The 18,225-nt window shown below is 52.5% G+C and overlaps 1 protein-coding gene across 1 annotated transcript; it reads right to left on the bottom strand.

Moving 5' to 3' along the window:
- Positions 1-1,951: 1,951 nt before the first annotated feature.
- Rhbg (Rh family B glycoprotein) lies at positions 1,952-16,219 on the bottom strand. The gene is made up of 10 exons (XM_046421831.2): positions 15,949-16,219; positions 9,612-9,798; positions 9,054-9,204; positions 8,793-8,940; positions 5,364-5,530; positions 4,962-5,099; positions 4,708-4,841; positions 3,588-3,709; positions 2,570-2,643; positions 1,952-2,405 (listed from the first exon to the last, which is right to left on the bottom strand). Exons 1-10 carry the CDS (start codon positions 16,133-16,135, stop codon positions 2,337-2,339), a joined length of 1,377 nt encoding a protein of 458 aa, XP_046277787.1. The 5' UTR covers positions 16,136-16,219; the 3' UTR covers positions 1,952-2,336.
- Positions 16,220-18,225: the final 2,006 nt, after the last annotated feature.

Consider the following 18,225-nt stretch of genomic DNA (forward strand, 5'->3'; position numbering starts at 1 on the left):
CCCGAATGGGTGAAGAAGGAGCCCCCTTGACCCCTGCATCCCCTTGACCTGCTCATTGTCACCCTGTTGACCCAGCCTGAACGGATGGGCCACCGTGTGGGGGACCAATAGGGCTGAAGCCAGAGCTACAGGCAAGAGCTGGGGGTGGGGGCTAGCTCTTGTATATCAAGGGGCTCTAAGGACACCTGTCTTCTTGCCCTCCGCATTCCCTGGCTGAATCAGTAATGGGATGATGACCCCCTGGCCCAGACCTCCAATAATGGCTCAGGTGGATGAAATGGAACAAGCTACCCACCATGTGCCCCCACATGTGGGGGAAGGAAAGGAGGAAATAAAGTGAAAACAGGAGCATAGTATGGTGGCACTCAGTGTCATTGCTGGAACCATGGGAGACTTCAAGGGAGTGATGGAGCTTAAAACTATCTGGCTACAGAACATATAGGGCCACCTCTCAAGGAACAGCCCTCACGCCTTCCCTCCTTTCTCAGACCTCTTGGCAGGCCATCCTGGGACTCGTAGCCATTTGTCCCTTAAAAATTGGTTTGGCAACTGCTCTCGTAGAGGGCTCGGTGGTCCCTTCTCCAGGAAGACTTCCTGGATCAAGATGGGTGGTTCACCTCAGTTGGAGGTGCCTGAAAGAACAGGCTTGGTTGTAACCAAGAAGGAACCATTCAGGGCTGGGGTGGTGGCTCAGGGGTGGTGGTGGCTCCCTAGCATGGTGGGGCACCGCGTCAGATTCTCAGCACCACATATCAATACATAAGCATCCATCCACAACTAACAAAAATATTCAAAAAATAAAACAAAGGTATTATGTCTATCTATAGCTACAAATATTAAAAATAATGGAACCATCAGTTAAGGGACAAGGTAAGGCTATAAAATGTTGATGTCAAGAATAAATAAAATCCATCTCTTTCCCTACCCAGAAGAGGCTGGGCAAGGGCGGGGGCTATCCTACACTTAAATTGCCCCCGGGAAGTCCTCTTTCAGATCTCTGTTGGAGCTTTGCGGCCAAGATGGGTGAACGTGCTGGGCCTCTACCCATGCGGAGCTGGGAGCTGAGACATGGTGGAATGGGAGATGAGGTCTCAGCTCTCCCAGACTCGCTCCTTCTCTCCCAGCAGGGGCTGGCAGTGACAGAAGACCTTTGTGCAATCTCAGGAGTCAGTCTCCTGCCTCAGCCCAGGGATCTTCACCCCCAACACACCTACCCCAGCCATCAGGGGTCAGGGGAGGCTGGGGCAAAGGAGGCAAGGTCCCCCGTTCAGTGTTGGGAAGGGGATGTCAGCGTACTGGAAGGACGGATTCTCTACAGGGTGAGAGTCCTGAAACCCCCGGCCTCTGCCTGACATGTAATGGGGAGAGGGTGGGAGCTCAAAAAAGGTATGAATTCTTGGTGGAGAACCACAGAATGGTAGCCAGGAAGACGGCTTCTTCCTCTGCTGGATCTGGAGCGCCCCCTGGTGGTCGAATAACTTCAGGCTACAGGAGGCCCTGGCCCACCTTTCTTGTCCAGTGCCACAGACCCATAGGACCCAAGGCCCTTCCTGTCCTCACTCCTCAGTTTCAGGACAGAAGCATAAGGTGGCACCTAGTGATGGCTGCCTGCAGTTTCTGAGGGTTGGTGTCACACAGCTTAAGGGGAAGGCAATGCGTTCCCATGAGGGCCCCCTGGTCCTGCTCTGCTCAGAGGCCACCCCAGTTGAGGGTCAGAGTGACAGCTGAGCTGTGCTGGAACAGACACAGGCTCTCCCTGTCCCTGGAGACACAAGCCCAGGCCAAGGCTCTGTCTCTTAAGACGTGACCTCCTAGAAAGAGATCAATGGACCCAGGGAGGAAGGATTTTTTCACCACTAGGATCTTTTCCTTTCTTCTAGGTTCTAGTGCTGTGAGTTAGAGGGAAGAGGAACTTCCCATGTTCCTAGGACACCAATAAAAGGAGTCAGAATCCTTGGTGAGGGTGGTGTTTATTACCCCAGGGCACTGAGCCTGGCCTAGGTTTCACTGGAACTGAGTGACACTGGCCCAAAGGATTGGCAGGCACTTGTTCTCACTTTGGCTTCTTCTAACCCATGTGTGGGCTGGTAGGGCAGTGGGGTGGGTCAGCTGGCCAGGCTTCCCCCACCCAATTCCCTCCTGTCCCTGCACCCCCTCCAGACCTTCTAAAGGACATCTTCCGGGGTGTGTGTGTGTGTGTGTGTGTAGACAGGGGATGCTGGGGACTGAACCCAGGGTGTGGCACATGCTAAGCATGTTCTTTACCACTAGCTACAGCCCCAGTCCCCGCCATCATCTTCTAAAAAGAGAATATCCTCTCAAGGGCTGGCAGCTGGTTAGGCCCGAGTGTCTGGCTCCTCCACACTCAGGGGTCCCTGGGCTTCATTCTCATACTCTCCAGGCACCTGGAAGGCAGGAAGGGGACCAAGAGAGAGCTCCAGGGAGCTGCAGGCCACAGCTCAGGGCTGTTGGCCAGTGGAGAGAGGCAGACAAAGGAGCAAGGGGCAGTGGGGAGCACAGGAGGTCAAAGGGCATGAAGGCCTGGGGTCCAGGGCTGTGACTGCCTCACCTCCCAGTAGATCTGGTCCTCATAGCACTCAGAGTCTGGGGGGGCATCCAGGCAGGGCAGTCTCAGCAGGAGCCCTGGTGGTGGGAGGGAAGGACACGTGAGTCTTCTCTAACCCCAGCCCCCAGGAGAGGTTGCCACTCAGCGCCCCAAGGGCACAAGGGGGCTGGAGGCATGAGGTCAACTTGGCACCTGGCACAGGAAAACCACAGCTGCAGTTTTTAAGCACCTACTGATGTGCCATGAGCTTCCTGAGAAACCACCACAGCCCTGTGCGGTGGATCTTATCCCTGCATTTCAGACAACGTGACCAAGGCTCAGGGAAACTCAGCCATATGCTCAAGTTTGCAGCTGGTAAGGGGCTGACCAAATTATTATTCTGTCATGAGCCACTGCGTTTTCGGTGGCCTCCCACATAAGAGAAGAAAAGGAGTATGCTGTAAATCAGTTCTTACATGAATGAACTGAACCTAGAGAATGAAAATCTTGGGGTGAGAGCAGGAAAGAAATAATTCCTGAATGAGGAATTATTTTTAAGGTCAGACATCGGGAAGGACTGCCTGACCTGGGACCAAGGGCGGTGTACCTCTAGCCAAAGGTTTTTGTGAAACCTCCATTCTAATGGTGAGCCGGCCTCTTCCCTCCAGGTCTCTGCCTGGGGATAGATGAGCCTGCCCCTGCTGGGCCTCAGCCTGAGGCTGGGCTGCCCTCTAGTGGCCCCAGGGAGCAGCACAAGGGAGCCGGCAGGACAAGAGGGAAACTCAGTGGCACCCAGCTCCCCAGCCTCCCTGACACCAGGAGGGAGCAAGAGCCATTTGTAATCCCCCGCTCTAAGGAGGTTACCCTGACCCCTCCACCTGACCTCTGGCATAAGTTGGACACTCAGTAAGTATCTGTGAGCAAATGAATTAAATGCCAGGGACAAGGGACTCAGTGGCCCTTCCTCCAGACTCCCTCTCCTGTTCTTGAGTCCTTGGAGCTCCTACCAGTGTCCCCCCCACCGCCATCCAAGACCACTCACCTCCAAGGCTCCCGCCCACAATGGCCAACACCAGTGTGACCAACAGGCCAAAGAGCTGATATATGGCCTGAGATCTGGCAGTGCGCTGGCCCTCGGCTATGAGTGGGAACACGCTCTCCAGGCTGCAGGGAGACCAGGTTGTGAAGAAGCAGGGGTGAGAGACAAGGATGCAGCAAGGATAAGGGCAGGTCCCATCGGTGGACAGCCGAGCAGCCAGAGGGCTTCCGGGAAGCCCCTTAGGCAGGCTCACCTCAGACCTTGGCTTAACCAGGCCACAACCTGCAACTCCACCCCTCACATGGAACAGACACACACCTTTCAAGGCTCAGTCCAAGGTCATTTTTGCCCACCTCTCCTCTTAGTCCCGATGGGCAAAAACAGATCCCAAGGGTCATTACGTCTTACTGACCCTTTAATAACACTCCATACTCTTGAAATCATTTGTTTAATGACCTCCTGTTGCATTTGACCAGGACAGTGCCTGGATTGGTCTTTTTCACTCCAGTTTCCTTGGCTCCCATAATGTGAGTGGATGGGCGGGTGGGTGGATGAGTGGGTAGATAGATGGGTGGGTAGGTGGGTGGATGGGTGGGTAGGTGGATGGATGGATGGATGGATGGTTGGTGGGAAGGTGGGTGGATGGGTGAGTGAGTGGGTGGATGGGTGGGTAGGTGGATGGCTGGATGGGTGGGTGGGAGGGTGAGTGGATAGTGGGTGGGTAGGTGGATGGATGGGTGGATGGAGGGGTAGGTGGATGGCTGGATGGGTGAGTGGATAAATGGGTGGATGGGTGGGTGGGTGGGTGAATGGATAGTGGGTGGGTAGGTGGATGGGTGGATGGAGGGGTAGGTGGATGGATGGATGGGTGAGTGGATAAATGGGTGGATGGGTGGGTGGGTGAGTGGATAGTGGGTGGGTAGGTGGATGAATGGATGGGTGGATGGAGGGGTAGGTAGATGGCTGGATAGGTGAGTGGATAGATGGGTGGATGGGTGGGTGGATGGGTGGGTGGATGGGTGGGTAGACAGAAGATGGATGGGTGAAAATAGACACAGAGGAACAGAGTGACAGAGGGCATTCCAGAGGGATAATGTCAGCTGTGGATTGGGGGGAAACTCACCCATCTCCATAAGCATCATGGGTGGCTAGTCCAGCCACAAGGACCCCCAGAAGGGCCCCCAGGACCCCCGGCATTCCATGGAGGTTGTGGACACCACATGTGTCTTGGATTTTGAGTTTGGATTCAAGGACGGGCTGAGGGAGGACAGAATAAATAATCAGACTCCTGTCCCCTCCCACCTCCACTCTGGGCCTGCTGGGGAGGTGGGAGGAAAGTGACACCATGCTCTGCCCAGGCCAGAGAGGCAGCTGTACCGTTAAGAACTTGTACCCCAGCGTGGAGACAGTCCCTGCCAAGAAACCAGCTGCTAGAGCCCCAAAGGGGGTCAGCATCATTTCGCCAGACGTCCCCACCACAACCCCTCCGGCCAGTGCTGCATTCTGAACGTGGACCTAAGGGAACAGGGAGGGACAGGTCATTGGAGACCCTTTCAAATTATCCACCCACACTCAACACAACCCCTCCACAAGACATCTACTGCTCCGGAAGTCCCTCTGCCATCTAACCTCTAACTCTCCTGCTTTCATAGTCTCCTATTCTGACCCCCCACCACCACCAGGGTGGATACAGCCCCCCTATGCTTGTTTCCATGGAGACTTCCCTGCAGAGTCTCTCTTCCCCCTGGTAGGTTGTCCCTCAAGGCCTTCTCCCCATACCATGTCTAGCCGCCCGTCCCCACTGATGAGGGCAGACAAAGCAAAAGTGCTGAGGGTGCTGGCCGTTAGGGAGTAGTACGTGTTGAGGGCTGTCCGATGCTGCGTGTCCCCCAGCGCAGTGGGTGCAGAGTTGAAGCTAGGCCAGAAGATCCACAGGAAGATGGTTCCTAAATGATGGGCAGCCAGGCAGAGTGAGAGAAAACGAAGGGCTCCCCCTCATGGTGGGAGACGGTAACTTCAGACAAGACACCTGCTCTGCAGCCTGTTTCCTCTGCAGGTGGGGCTGATAATACCTCCGCATAAAGTGAGGATTCGAGGACATGGTGCAGATAAACACAGGCCATGGCCTAGCAGGTAGTAAGTGCTTGACAAGGGCTGACAGTACAGTACATTGTAATGTAATGTAATGACAGTGCAGTACATTGGTAAAGCTTGTGCCTAGTGCAATCCGCAGTACCACCTGCACCCCCAACCCTTAAAAAAAAAAAAAAAAAACTCAAAAAATGGTATCTATTGAAGGGTACTGGGGACTACGTGATTGCAAGCCACAGAACATTGAGTTTTTTTTTTTTTGTGTGTGTGTGTGTGTGTGTGTTTTGCCTTGTTGATAGTGAGGCTTGAACCCAGGGGCACTCTCCCACTGAGCTACATTCCCAGCCCTCTTTTTTTAAAATTTTATTTTATTTCGAGACAGGGTTTCTTTAAATTGCCCAGGCTGGCCTTGAACTTGTGATTCTTCTGCCTCACAGGTTCCTGAGTAGCTGGGATTACAGGTGTGCCTATCTGAGTGTTTTATTTTATTTATTTATGTTTTTGATGGTGCTGGGGATTGAACTCATGGCCTCACACATGCTAGCCAAGCACTTTACCACTGAGCCACATACCCAGCCCGTTTTATTTTATTTTTTAAAGTATCAGAAAAGGAGAGGAGCTAGGCATGGTGGCACACGCCTGTAATCCCAGCAACTCTCCCGGCTGAGGGAGGAGGATCATGAGTTCAAAGACAACCTTAGCAACTTAGCAAGGCCCTAAGCAACTCAGAGAAGCCTTGTCTCTAAATAAAATATTAAAAAGGGCTGGGGGGTGTGCTCAGTTGTGTTAAGCATCTTTGGTACAAAAAAAAAAACAACAGAGGAGAATAAAGACAAAGGTTACTGCACATGAGGCATTACTCTGGGTGCCTGATATCAGGAAAACAATTTGTTTTAGAACCTCAGCCACCTCCTAGAGAAGGTGGACCCGGCATGGCCTGTCTGCTCAGTAATGCATGTCCTGGGCCTTTGGGGTCAGAATCATGTGTGAGGTTCATGCACCATCCTGTAGGGAGAGGGGGGAAGAGCCAAGGGACAAGGTGCGGGAGATGGCGGAGGCCCCCGCAGGGTGGGCCAGCCAGGTAAGCGGCTTCAGGACTGTCCCTTAGTCTTGAGGAGCCTGCTGGGTGGAACTGCTCCCTGCAGCCCCACGGACTGGGGTCAAATGGACCACACTCACATGGGCTGTCTCTAATGGAGACTGGGGGACAGTGGAGGCAGGGACCAGGGTCCTGCCTCAATGACCTAGACGCTAACAGCCAGGAGCCAGGAGGCAGAGGTCTGAGAATGCCTGGGAATCCTGGGGTAGCCTTTGGACTTGAGGCCAAGCTTATCTGGGTCTCAAAGGTCAAGGAGATTACAGCTGTCTATTTCACAACAAACCCAGAGGGGGGCAAGAAATACAAAATACAAATACTTTGTTTTCAGTACTAGGGATTGAACCCAGGCGTGCTTTACCACTGAACTACATCCTTAGCACCCTGGCCCCTGTCTTTTTTTTTGAGACAGGGTCTTGCTAATTTGCCCAGGCTAGCCTTGAACTTGTAATCCTCCTACCTGTTTCCTAAATTACTGGGATCATAGGCATGTGTCTCTCAAAACAAGTCTTTTTTTTTTTTTTCTTCTTTTTCTTTCTTTTTTTCTTTTTTTGTATCAGGGGTTGAATCCAAGGGCACTTAACCACTGTGCCACATCCCTCAGTAGCTCACGGATTGCTGAGGCTGGCTTTGAACTGACAATCCTCTGGTCTGCTGGGATTACAGGTGCCATCTTGCCCGGTAGTCCAGTCTCTTTTTAAATGTAAAAATAGGCACTGCAGGCCCTGTTCAATGCCTTCTATGAAAAATAACATGGATGTCCTCTGCTGATTGTGCAGTTTGTAAATGCACAGAGAGGAACAGAGGCACAGGGCCCCCAGACCAGCCCTACTGCTCGCTGGGGGAAGCAAAGATTCCTCCTACCCTGCCTGACAGTGCAGGGGCTTGCAGGGATGCTAGGGGGGAAAGCCCTCGTGGGTGGAAGACAGCAGCAGGGGGCAGGCAGAGGTGGAGATCTGCAGGAAACCAGACCCCCTCAAATGCAGCTCAGCTGGAGCCAATACAGGGGAGGGTGAGTGAGCAGACTGGGGGGCTGTATGCCAGAATGAGGGTCTTGTTTCTAATGTGTGGTTGTGGGGGCCCTCGAAGATCTGAAACAAGACGGAGGTAGATTTAGAAAGGCCCCTGGAAAACTGGGCATGGTGGTATACGATTGTAATCCCAGCAACTCAGAGGCTGAGGATGGAGGATACCAATTCCAAACCAGCCTCAGCAACTTAGTGAGATCCTGTCTTAAAATAAAAATTAAAAAGACTAGGGATGTAACTCAGTGGTAAAGCATGCCTTGGTTCAATCCCCAATATAAATAAATTAATAAATGGGACTGGGGGGTGCAGCTCAATCTCTGGGTTCAATCTCTAGTACTGAAAAAAAAAAAGACAAAAAAGGGGGTCCTTGGGATAGATCTGAGCCAGGTAGGTACCCCAGGTCTCAGTTCTAAGAATGTCATAAAACCATTAAGAATGATGAGCGGTTGGACATGGTGGTACATGTCTGTAATCCCAGCAACTTTTGAGGCTGAGGCAGGAGGATTGCAAGTTGGAGGCCAGCCTCACAACGTAGTGAAGGCCTAAGGAACTATGTGAAATGCTGCTCAAAATAAAAAAATAAGAAGGGCTGGGGGTGTGACTCAGTGGTTAGGCACTCCTGGGGTTCTATTCCAGGAGCGCATGCACACACACACACATAAAGACAAAGAACAGGCACTGGTGCATGCCTGTAATCCCAGTGACTTTGCAGGTTGAGGCAGGAGGATCACAAATTCAAGGCCAGCAACTTAGAGAAACCCTGTCTCAAAACATAAAAAGGGCTGGGGATGTGGCTCAGTGGTAGAGCAGCCCTGGGTTCAATCCCCAGTACTGCAATAAAAAGAGCAGATTCCAAGTGGGAAGAGTTCCCAGCTAGAAAGCCAAGGACCGTAGGCAGCACCCTAAGACTTCGCCTGGAGCTGGTCTCCTCCATCCCAGATCAGGGGGATCTGGAACCAGCCCCTGAATGGCATCCGTCACAGGAGGCCTCACCAATCATGGCAAAGAGGTCCGAATGGTAGATGGAGCCCTGGCGGTGCTTGCTCTTCTCTAGCTGGCGCCTGTAGAGGACCCTGGACAGGAACAGCCCGAAGTAGGCTCCAAAGGTGTGGATAGTCATGGAGCCGCCCGCATCCCTCACCTGGGGAGAAGGAGCGCAGGTGGAGAGGCAGCCCGCCCTGCCCGGCAGCTCGCCCAGCTCAGAGCCTGGCGCTGGCCACCCCAACACCCTCACCCATTCCTGCAGACTCTCACCCCCAGGAGGTTGAGGAGCACGAACTCGTTGATCCCGAACAGCGCCACCTCCAGCAGGGTCATGAGCAGCAGCTGCGCAGGCCCCGTCTTGCCCAGAATGGCCCCGAAGGAGATGAGCACCGAGGCCGCGCAGAAGTCGGCGTTGATCATGCTGGTGCGCGGGGGAGAGGGCGGGAGAGGGGCTTCGGACACCGGCCGGGAGGGCCAGCGGGAGGCACCTCTCCCCTGGGTCCAAGGGACGGCCTCGCTCCTTCTTGTAGACTGGCCCACGAAGCCCACCAAGAACCAGAACCCAGCCAAGGGCGCCTCTCAACCCGCCCCTTTCTGCGAGGCCATCGCTGCCCCTAGGAGCGCTTGGGTCACAGCGGCCCCCAAATGTGAGCTGGGCTGGTCGTGGGTCAGGGATGGAAGGACACGAGGCAGGACACCTGGGGAAACCAACTGATGGGTCAGAAACAGGGCCAGGGACCAGCCTCCAAGGACAAGGGCTTAACTGTGTCTCTGGGGCAGGAGCCGCCCAGGGGACCCCAGAGCGCCGCTCTCTGCACCGCTGCCCACCTCTCCACGCCGACAAGGATATGGCCGCCGTGCAAGGAGTGCAGGAAGCCCTGCACCAGGGTGGACCACTGCAGGGCCAGGGCGGCCAGGAGGAAGGTGAAGCCCACGCTGCTGAAGCCGTAGCGCTGCAGGAAGACCATGAGGAAGCCGAAGCCCACGAACACCATGGCGTGCACGTCCTGGAAGCCTGCGAAGGCCAGGGGCGGTGAGCACCTCGGCGCCCGGGGCACCCCCATAAACCCATGGGCCACCCTGCCACTGCCCCTGGCTCCTGCCAGCCAAGGCCGCCTTGAAGCAGAGTCACGCCTATAAAACTCCCCAGGCGTGGCAGGGCCACCCAGCCCTGAGCCACCTGCCCAGAGCCGGCCAGCTTGGAGCAGTGGGACCCAGACCGTCCTTGATGCCCCCATGTCAGAGCAAGGGACTAGAATCTTCTGCTGTAAGAATTTTCTCATTCTCTGCCCCTACTCATTTTATAGCTAACTAGTTGAAAGTCCAGTGTGCACCCCGTTCTTTCCTGCAGCAGCCCTGGCCCCTCCAGGGCTCTAAATTCTCTTCCGCTTTGGTTTCTTTTCAACTCTATTGGTAAGTCCTTCTTAATTTCCAACCACCATCCCTATTCCTTTAGAATCTACAACTAAAAATAATTTGGTGACTAGCTTTAAATTGTTAACATAGATTACTTCAGAGAAAAGGAATTGAGGGAGGGGCAAGGCTGCTTGTAACATACAACTTCAACAGACAGAATCCCCTGGAGCTGTCTGATATGGAGACAGGAGGAGGGAGGAGCTTACTTTTTTTTGACTAGGGATTGAACCCAGGGGGGCTCTACCACTGAGCTACATCTCGAGCCCCTTTTTATTAAAGAGTTTTTTCACAATACCCTTATTCTACTTATTTATTTTTATATGGTGCTGAGAATCGAACCCAGTGCCTCACACGTGCTAGGCAAGTGCTCTACCACTGAGCCCCAGCCCCAGCCCCATCTCCAGCCCTTTTTATTTTTTTAGTTTGAGGCAGGCTGGCCTCACTTTGCAGTTCTTCTGCCTCAGCCTCCCAAGAGGCTGAGTTTACAGGTGTTCTCCAGATTTACTTTTTTGGTTGTTTCTTTGTATAGTCTGAATATTTTAACTTTATAGATGAATGACTTGAACTTTCAGAGTACTAGTGGGTTTTCTGACAGGAAGATCGGGGGCCTCTTCTGTTCACTTTCTATTCTGTATCTCCCGGCATAAAAAGCTAAGCTAATAAAAATAATACACAGTGATATCAAAAATAAGAGAACTACAAATCATCATTAAGTAATTAGTATTAATTTGTTCTCTTACCTCTTCCCCACATCAACTTCTAAATAGGGTTTGAAGCAACTTAGACATTTCGTCACCTCATCTGGTCCTATTCTCTTTATCTTGGGTCTGTGTCGGTGGAGATGTCAAGCTATACTTTTGGCTTTAATAATAATAATAATAATAATAATAAAACTAAAGAAAGAGCATCATAAATGCTGTCATTGCATTTGCTTTAAATATTCTTTAGGAAAATTCCACAATGACCTCATCCGATGGGTCACAGTCAAAATGCTGCCACACGCTGGGCTTGGTGGCACCTCCCAGCAGTTCAGGAGGCTGAGGCAGGAAGAGCAAAAGTTCAAAGCCAGCTTCAGCAACCTAGTGAGGCCCTGTCTCAAAATAAAAAATAAAAAGGGGTGGGGATGTCACTCAGCAGCTAAGCATCCCTAGGTTCAATCCCTGGTTTAAAAAAAAATACAGGTACACTAAATTTACTGTACAAATATACTGTATGAAATTACCTTCAGGCTATGTGTATAAAGGTATATATGAAACAAAGGAATTTCTTTAGACTTGAGTCACATCCCAAGATACTTTCGCCTCCTACATATAATAAAGTTCAAAACATCTTAGATCAGGCATATTCATCTTACACACATTTTGGTTGTAAGTGACCCCAAATCTCTTATAGAAAAATTAGATTACAATAGGAAAAATTTTTTTGGTTATTTAATCTGAAGAGGTATCCACAAGCTGGAAAATTGTTATAGAATTTTGTAATGCAATCAATAACTTTGAGAGAAGCTGACTTTTATGCTTTTTAATTTTTTTCTTTTGCGGTACTAGGACAGAACCCAGGTGCTTGTGCATGCATGCTAAGCAAGGGCTCTGCCACTGAGCTACATCTTCAGCCCTTTTTAAATTTTATTTTGAGACAGGGTCCTGCTAAGTTGTCCAGGCTGGCCTGGTACTTGTGATCCTCCTGCCTCAGCTTCCCGGGAGCTGGGGAGGTGTATCCACCACACCTGGTTTTTATGCTTTTTTTTTTTAAAAAAGTGCTATATTTAATGTTGCATAAGAAATAGTTTTGTAAACAGGGGGTTGAGCCTGAGCTGGAACTGGAGGTCTGCAGCTTGGCTGCCAATGCCAGTAGCCAAGGGAGTGAGGGGCTGGAGACCTCCTGGCCTCACTATGTCCCCAACCCTGCACTGCTTCTCCAGCCCCCCTGAGGTCACCCAGAACTCACAACCCAACAGAAGGAAGCCACACGTAGACCTCAGCCTCCAGCCTAGTTTTCCTAAGCCTCGCAGCCTGATTTCTTTTCTCCTTGTACAAATAGTATAGAAGAGGCCATGTCTGTTCTTGTTCCCAAGGACAAGATAATGGGGGGCGGGGCTCCAGCACATTCATACAAGAAACCACTCCAGAACTTGTCTTGAATGGTGACGATGTTTAGAACTCCTTACTCAGGCTTGTTTGGAATCATAACTCGATCCTTGGTCTTTCAACTGTAGTCTAAACATCAAGGAACGCCCTCCCTGGGGGCTGTTCCAGACACAGCTTCTCCTTGAGCTCTGGTGGGTGAAGGGCTATTCCGGTTGAAGGCAGGAGGACAGATAAGGCCTCCCAACATTCCTTTCTGTGTGAGGTGGGGTGCAGCCTACCCCTCCCTAACCCAAGCAATTTTTTTTTTTTGCACCAGGGATTGAACCCAAGGGCACTCAACCACTGAGCCACATCCCCAGCCTCCTTTATTTTTTATTTGAGACCGAGTCTTGCTAAATTGCTCAAGGCCTCAGTAAGTTGCTGAGACTGGCCTTGAACCTGTGATCCTCCTGCCTCAGTCTCTCAAATTGCAGGGATTATAGGTATGTGCCCAGCCCCAAGCAATCTTTGGTTAGAGAAGGTAAGAGGCCTCCAGAGCTCTGATTGCTCTCCACCCTTCCCTTACTGCCTCTCCCCAACCCAGCTAGGTGACTTCTATCACAAAGATGGGGCAAGGTGACAGTTAAAGCTGGGCCTTAAGCATCTGACAAAGTCAGACTTAAATTCCAGCCTCCCCACCCACTGGCCACCCCCTGACCTGTGACTTTGGACAAAACACTTAGCCTCTCTTAAGCCTCTGTTACATCATCTATAAAGTGTGAATTTAAAAAGGTATATACAAGGGGGTGGGGAGCAGGGAGGGAGGACCCAGGAGGCCAACTTCTACCATTTCCACTCCAGCACACCTACCCTCAGGAGATCAAGGAGCTGTATTCTCCCAGAAGAGGTCACAAGGCACTCTGGTCCTGGTCACATTACCCTATCCCCCCCCTCTTTTTTTTGGGAGGGGGTACTTTTGGAACCCAGTGGTGCTCCACCTCTGAGCCATGTCCCCAGCCCTTTTTATTTTTTATTTTGACACAGGGTCTTCCCAAGTTGCTGAAGGTCTTGCTAAATTTCCTGGGCTGGCCTTGAACTTGCAATTCTTTTGCCTCGGCCTCCCGCAGCTGGGATTATAGACATGTGTCCCAGTGCCCTGCTTGCTCCCACCTCTCCTAAATCCCTCTTCCCATAGGTAGGATCTCGGGTGTGTCTAAAGTTGTACTGGCTAAAATTAAAAAATAATAAAATTATAAAACAGATCATCCATATTGTTTTCTTTAATATTCATTTTTTTAGTTGTAGTGGACACAATACCTTTATTTATTTATTTTTATGTGGTGCTGAGGATGGAACCCAGGGCCTCACATGTGCTAGGTGAGCGCTCTACGCTGAGCCCCAGCCCAGCCCCCATATCGCTTGCTTTCTCCTGTTCCTTCTGTGGCCTGTGCGGCCTGGACTCCTTTCTTATTTTCCATCCTTAGTCCTGTGGATTGAAAGGCCTGCAGGGTTGGGGAAAGGCTGTGGATGAGGGTCCAGAGAACTGGTGCTAGACTGGCTCCTTTTATAGCTTGCTGTGTGATCTCAGGCAGGTCCCAGGACCTCTCTGGCTCTCTCCCCACATCTGAGAGGGGTTGACCAGATAGGCTCTGAGGGCCCAGGTTACAGATACAAAGAGACCCCTGGGAGTGGACATGCCCTTGACATTGGCAGTCCTGGAGCTCATCAGCAGCTCAGGACTTCCTTTCATCAAAGCGGTGGTTACACCTCCCCCTGACCCTGACCCTTTCCCATGGACATTGGGACAGCTGAGAACCGGCTCTTCAAAGCCCCAGGCTCTAGGGACTTCACACCTCCCTCCAGCCTGACCTTCCCCCACTGCAAGGTCAAAGTCCACCAGAATGGAAACCTGGGGCAGAAAAAGAGGTAGGAATCCCAGTGTCGTAGAAGAGCCCAGTCCTGCAGCAGCCGGGGAAAAGGATGGATTCCAGGCAGAACTTGGGAACAGGCAGGGCTTCCAGGCCTTGTGTGACATCTACAGGAGAAGCAAGTGGTGGGCCCATGGCAGACAGCCCCTCAGACCTGTCGCCCCCCCCCCCGCCCCAGTATTGAGGATTGAACCGGGGTGCTCTACCTCTGGACACCCCCAGCATTTTTATTTTATTCTGAGACAGGATCTCACTAAGTTCTGCAGCCTGGCCTTGAACTTGCCATTCTCCCAAATTGCTGGGATTACAGGTGCCACCATGCCCAGCCAGGTCCCTGCTTTTGATCCCAGCTTCCATGGCTCATCTTTTCCAGTCGAGGCTGGGGACAAAATGTGGGGAGTGAGGAACCGTAGCCCCTTCTGCCTAGGGTGGCTGGGGGTCTGGTGCGTCATGCCCAAGTCCAAGTCTCCACCTGAACCTGTCTATCCTCAGCATCGTGAACTTCATTTGACTGGGACTGGGTCAGGGTGAGGTGGGGACAGCCTGCCACCAGCACTGCATATAGAAAGTAGGGTAATGACAGCCTGGATGTTTTTATAGGAGACTGTCACACCCTGGGCCTTGTTGGAGTTTAGAACCTTCACTCTGAGGTATCCTTCTTCCTGTTGCTCAGATGGGGAAAACTGAGTCTCAAAGAACTGCTCAAGCATTTGTGATGGAGTCTGGCAGGTCTTGGTTCCAAGTGGCTGAGGCCCTGAGTTACAAGGCAGGGTACTCAACATTAAGGGACAGGCTCCGTCCCCATCTACGTGGTGAGGGGGGTTAACCTCCCCCTCTGAACCTTGTCAGTAGGCAAGTGGCCTTTGGTACAAGGAGCTTAGGATGCCTAAGCCTAGTTCCAGCTCTGTCACTCACAAGATGGGTGATGGGTAATGCCCCTCCCATGCCTTCATTGGATGTCTGGGGTTACTGCTCTGTGGTTAGCTGGTAGCTGCTTATGTCATTTTCTCTCTGGCTTAGAAGGGCCAATTTTGGGGTCCTGGGGAGAGACGCCTGAAGTCCAGCCACTCTTGGATGCTTCCAGGTGTGAAGGTTTCATACAAAATACCTGCCATGGGGCTGTGGCTGTGGCTCAGTGATAGAGTGCTCACCTAGCATGTGCGAGGCACTGGGTTCAATTCTCAGCACCACATAAAAACAAATAAATAAAAGAAAGGTATTGTGTCCATCTACAAATGAAAATTTATATATATATATATAATTAAAAATACCTGCCATTACTACCACGACACCCCCCCCTCCCACCCACCCCCCACACCTCTTGCCCAGCTAAATTCTCTTTCCTGTAGTGAGGGCAAAGCCCCTAGAACAGGCCAATTCTCTGGAACAGCCTAGGAAGGCCCAGTTAGGTCAAATGGGAAGTGGGGCAAGAGAATGGCTAAAAGTGGGGCTTTAGATCTGGATTCAAATCCCAACTCCCCTACTTCTTCCTGTGTGTCTCTGAATCAACCACTTAACCTCTCTGAACCTCACCTTTGTCTCATAGCCTAAATGGGAAGGCATGTGCCATCCTCAGCACAGTACCTGGAACCTGGCAGGCACTAGAGAAAGGGTTATTTCCAATTCGGGGCCCCTTCATCTCAGCGAGAGGGTTGCCCACCTAGGGACAGATCTGAGCACCCAAGAGCTCCCTCCCAAGACACCCAGGAGCGTGGAGGGTCTTCAGGTCCCCTCCACGCCCTCACCCGCACTCACTTGGGTAACGAAAGTAAAATTCATTGTTCGCGTAACTGAGGTTGCCCCAGTGCCAGCGGGCAGCGTCGGTTTCGTGGTTGTAGCGGACAAAGATGGCAAAGAGGATGATGGTGACAGCCTGGAAGAGGAGGCACAGCAGGGGCAGCTGCAGTCGCCGGCTCGCGGCGCGGCGGGGAGATCCGGCCATGGGACAGAGGCTGTGAAGTCGCCAGCTCCGGCGGGAGCGCGCGGCTCGGGGCTGACTCCGCCAGGAGGAGCCCGGCAGGTTTCGCCCGGCAGAAGCCCCACCCCCGGGAGGCCACGCCCCCGGGAGGCCACGCCCCCGGGAGGCCACGCCCCCGGGAGGCCACGCCCCCGGGAGGCCCGACCTCCGCGGCTCCAGGTCGGAGCCCGGAGCCAGAGCATCCTGCAGCAGGGGTCTGGCCCACCGCTTGAGGTCGGTGGGTGTTCGGACCCCCAGATCCTCTCTCTCTTGGTCCAGTTGATTCTGCCGTTCTTCCGGCCAGGACAGGTCCTTGGAAGTGACCTTGTAAAGGCGCCCCGAGTTCTGTCCTGCTAGGGCACAGCTGTGCTGACCTGGTAGTGGTCAATCTTTACTGAAAAAAGACAAAGATCGATAATGGAGATTAAAGGCTCTCTAGGCAGGACTATTTACCAGGCTGGGCAATGGAGTCCCTTATCCTGTGCCAAGCCTCCCCTGCCTCCCCACCCCCAATCTGAACATCACCCAGTGCAGCAGGCTGAGGGTGGGGTTCGCACACCGAAACCTGCTCCTGGCCCTGCCCAGCGTGATGTGACAGTTCCTGGCTGCCTCTGCAGCTGGAGAGAGGGAGGCTAGCTGGAAGGAGGGTCTTCTCTGTTAGGAGTTGAGTCTCTCTTTACACAAGCAAGATTTGCATCCCAGGGGTCCACAGGGAGGTGGCAGACGTTTACTGAGAGCTGCTGTGACAGGCGATGAAAATGAACCAGAGGGCTCCTTCCCCTAGGAGCCACTGTCCAGCCCTGACATAGACTCTTAGAAAGGTGTGTGTGTGGGTGTGTTACACAGGGGTGCCCTACCATTGAGCTACACCCGGACCCCTTTTTAATTTTTATCTTGAGACAGGATCTTGCTAAATTGCCCAGGCTGGCCTTGAACTTTGATTCTCCTGGTGTGTGACCCAGAGAAGTGCAAAGGCTGTGGGGGTCTAGGAGGAGGGGCTCAGAGCCCACAGGGGTGGGATAACAGAAGAAAGGAGATGGAGCATTGCTGGCCGCAGAGGTGATGTTGGAAGGCAGTCTGGAAGGACAATCTTAGGAACTGGGCAAGGGAAGAAGGACGAGGGGACATTTCCAAGAAGTGAGAGCAGCAGAGACAGAAGTGTGTTCAGGAGCTGAGGCCTCAAAAGCCCGGCTAAAGCACATGACTTCCAGCCAGTGGGTGCTGAGCTACTGAAGGGCTCTAAGTAGGTGAGAGGCCCTGGCACCTACAGTCCATGAGAGGTCTGCCCCTTCTCAGGAATGTCCTTGAGCAGGGATAGTGACACAGCGGAGTTCTGGACCCTCTTCCTTTTTCCTTTTCTCTCCTTTGCCCCTTCCCCCAGTTTACCTCTCCCCCTCCCCTCCTCCCCTCAGGGACTCAAGCCTCCAGTCTTGCTTGGATTTTGGAGGACAATTGGATTCTTTTTTCTTTAATATTTACTTTTTAGTTGTAGTTGGACACAATATTTTTATTTGTTTACTTATTTTTATGTGGTGCTGAGAATCGAACCCAGGGCCTCGCACATGCTAAATGAGCACTCTACCGCTGAGCCCCAGCCCCAGCCCGACAAGTGGATTCTTGATTTCCGGTGTTCCTCACCTAAGTGCCCAACCAGGGCACATGAGGAAGCAGGGGTCAGCCTCGGTAGCTTGGCTTCCAGGGGCTCAATAGTCTGTCTGGTCCTTGGTGGCCCCTCCCCAGAGACTTTCTATCTCTCCTTGGTCAGCAGGAAGGCTGTTTTCCGGCCCCCCTAGAGAATGGGTGGGGAGGGTGTCTGGTCATCAGCCTTTGGAGCATGATTCAGCATTCGGGGGCTCCTCCCAGGCCTAACCTTCTGCCCCAGAGACGTCCTGAGCCCCATTTGGAAGCCAGCTTGCTCTGGGCTGTCCCAGCAGGTTCTAGACAGGACCTAAGAGGGGAGGAGTCTTGAAAACCCGAAGAACCAGAGAACAGGGAGAAATGGACTGGGCCCTCCCAGCACCTGGGTGCTACCTTTCTGATTCTAGCTTCCTCCATTTCTGTCACACCTGCTGTCT

The sequence above is a fragment of the Marmota monax genome, unplaced genomic scaffold (genome assembly GCF_021218885.2).
Source record: "Marmota monax isolate L192 unplaced genomic scaffold, Marmota_monax_Labrador192_F-V1.1 WCK01_AAM20220418_F8-fsc00108, whole genome shotgun sequence".
NCBI classification, from domain to species: domain Eukaryota; kingdom Metazoa; phylum Chordata; class Mammalia; order Rodentia; family Sciuridae; genus Marmota; species Marmota monax.

Coding starts and splice junctions, on each gene's coding strand:
- Rhbg (XM_046421831.2), bottom strand. CDS start 16,135: ATGGCCGGATCTCCCCGCCGCGCCGCGAGCCGGCGACTGCAGCTGCCC. Junction 5,531..8,792: donor GGACCTCTTTGCCATGATTG/GTGAGGCCTCCT, acceptor CCCATCATTTAG/GAACCATCTTCCTGTGGATC. Junction 2,644..3,587: donor TGTGGGCGGGAGCCTTGGAG/GTGAGTGGTCTT, acceptor TCCCACCACCAG/GGCTCCTGCTGAGACTGCCC.